Source organism: Austrofundulus limnaeus, unplaced genomic scaffold (assembly GCF_001266775.1).
Source record: "Austrofundulus limnaeus strain Quisiro unplaced genomic scaffold, Austrofundulus_limnaeus-1.0 Scaffold517, whole genome shotgun sequence".
NCBI classification, from domain to species: domain Eukaryota; kingdom Metazoa; phylum Chordata; class Actinopteri; order Cyprinodontiformes; family Rivulidae; genus Austrofundulus; species Austrofundulus limnaeus.
In genome coordinates, this window is record NW_013952919.1 from 26,544 (window position 1) to 28,316 (window position 1,773).

The 1,773-nt window shown below is 35.3% G+C and overlaps 1 protein-coding gene across 2 annotated transcripts in view; it reads right to left on the bottom strand.

Annotated features, from left to right (window-relative positions):
• Positions 1-1,755, bottom strand: part of LOC106530406 (fibronectin type III domain-containing protein 5) — a 16,493-nt gene extending 14,738 nt beyond the window's left edge. For both annotated transcript variants that reach the window (XM_014026009.1, XM_014026010.1), the window contains exon 1: positions 1,518-1,755. In XM_014026009.1, the coding sequence (XP_013881463.1) occupies positions 1,518-1,602 (85 nt within the window). In that variant the 5' untranslated portion in view covers positions 1,603-1,755. The remainder of the gene's footprint in view (positions 1-1,517) is intronic.
• Between the last annotated feature and the right edge of the window lie 18 nt (positions 1,756-1,773).

A 1,773-nucleotide genomic window follows, 5' to 3' on the forward strand; every position in this document is an offset into this window, starting at 1 on the left:
GGATTGGGGGTGGGGGGAGGACCAGGGAGTATGATTCAACCACTCAACTACTAGATGTCGCTGAAAACAACAAATCCTAAACACTGTGCCTTTAATTGTCCATCAGTAATGTCACACTTTTATTTAAGCCTCAAACAATTAATTGAAACTGAACATATTTTAAAATGTATACCTCTTCTATTGTTTTAAAAACATTCTGTAAAATCTTCTTTATCTTCCTACATTAATTTTAGCTTTAAGCTACTATTGCTTAAATTACTATTGCTAATTTGTGCTTTTTGTTATTGTTTTGCTAATTTTAGCTATTCCATTTTGCCTGCTTTGACATTAGACGTTTTTTTGTTTTGCTTTGACTGTTTTTTTTTTGTTTGTTTGTTTGTTTTTGGGTTTTTTTACTTCAGGTCTTAGCTATGATTTCACTACTTTTACATTTTGTTGTTTTTGTGTTTAGCTTTTAACTACAGGTTTGTTTGTTTGTTTTTTCATTTTTAACTTTAGCATTCAGCTTTTGCTACTATCTTTTATTATGGTTTTCCTACTTTTAATATGTAGCTACAGTTTTGCCAATTTTAGCTCTTAGCTGTGGTTTCTGGTGATTTTAGCTTTGTGCTACTGTTTTGCTACTTTTAGCATTAAGCTAATGTTTTGCTGATTTTAGCTGCTTGCTTTAATTTTAATAATTCGGTTAATTATTTCTTCAACAAAGACATTCAGCCTTGACAGAAAATGTAATTTATCTAGTTAGTATTTATTTTTGAGGTTTAGGATTTTTTTTAATTAAATAACTTGTTTGAGCGACTGTATTAATTAATCAGGTTTATTATTAAACTTTGTAAAGAGAGAAAGCTGTTATAATCTAAAGGGGACAGAGATGTTCATAAAACCTAGATTTAGAACCTGTTTGAAGGAGCGGTGCACCTCAATCCAGGGAATCAGATTGTGGAATAGTCTAGAAGATGATGTTAAAAGTGCCAAATCAATGTATACGTTCAAAAAGTTGATGAAGGCTGGATTGTTAAATAGATATGGAACAGTATAATCTGTATCCATATAATTTGTTGTTTTGAAAGGATTTGATCTTTTTGTTTTGCTAACTGAAGATCATTATTGTTTGAATTTGTATTTGAGAAAAAAGGGGCAGATATTATAAGATTTTTTTCTTCATTCTGCCACCTTTCATTTCATTTTGTTTGTGTTTTTTTTATTGTATATAAATTGTTTCGTTTTTTTTTAAAAGAAATGAATAAAGTTATAAAAAAAAAATTATCTGTTATTCATGCAAGAAAGTCAGGTGTTGAGGCAGCGTGAGGTTATATCTTTGGTCAGCCATTTTTGGGGGCTTTAATAAAGCTTATTGTTTACCAGCTCATGCAAGTTTCTATGCAGACAAAAAGCACAAACATCACATCACCATACCACAGCAGTTCAGTTCCCAGAGAGCTGAGCTGAACACTCAGCAGGTCCAAACACAGACAGACGTTTACCTGCCATCATCATCAACCTGTGGTTCAACTCACCGGCTTTCACCGAAGACGCCCAGACGAAGAAGCCCATCACCAGCATTGGCAGCAGCTTGGCTGCAGACAAGCCCGGTTTAGCCATCCTTCTGCTTCTTCTTGCGAGGCTTCACATCCTGTCAGGCCCATTGATGGCACCGCATTTAGCGCGAGGAAACGAGCCTGGTGTCGGCGGTGGAGGAGGAGAACCGACTTGTTGTGCGGGAGGAGTCTCTCTCTCTCTCTCTCTCTCTCTCTCTCTCTCTCTCTCTCTCTC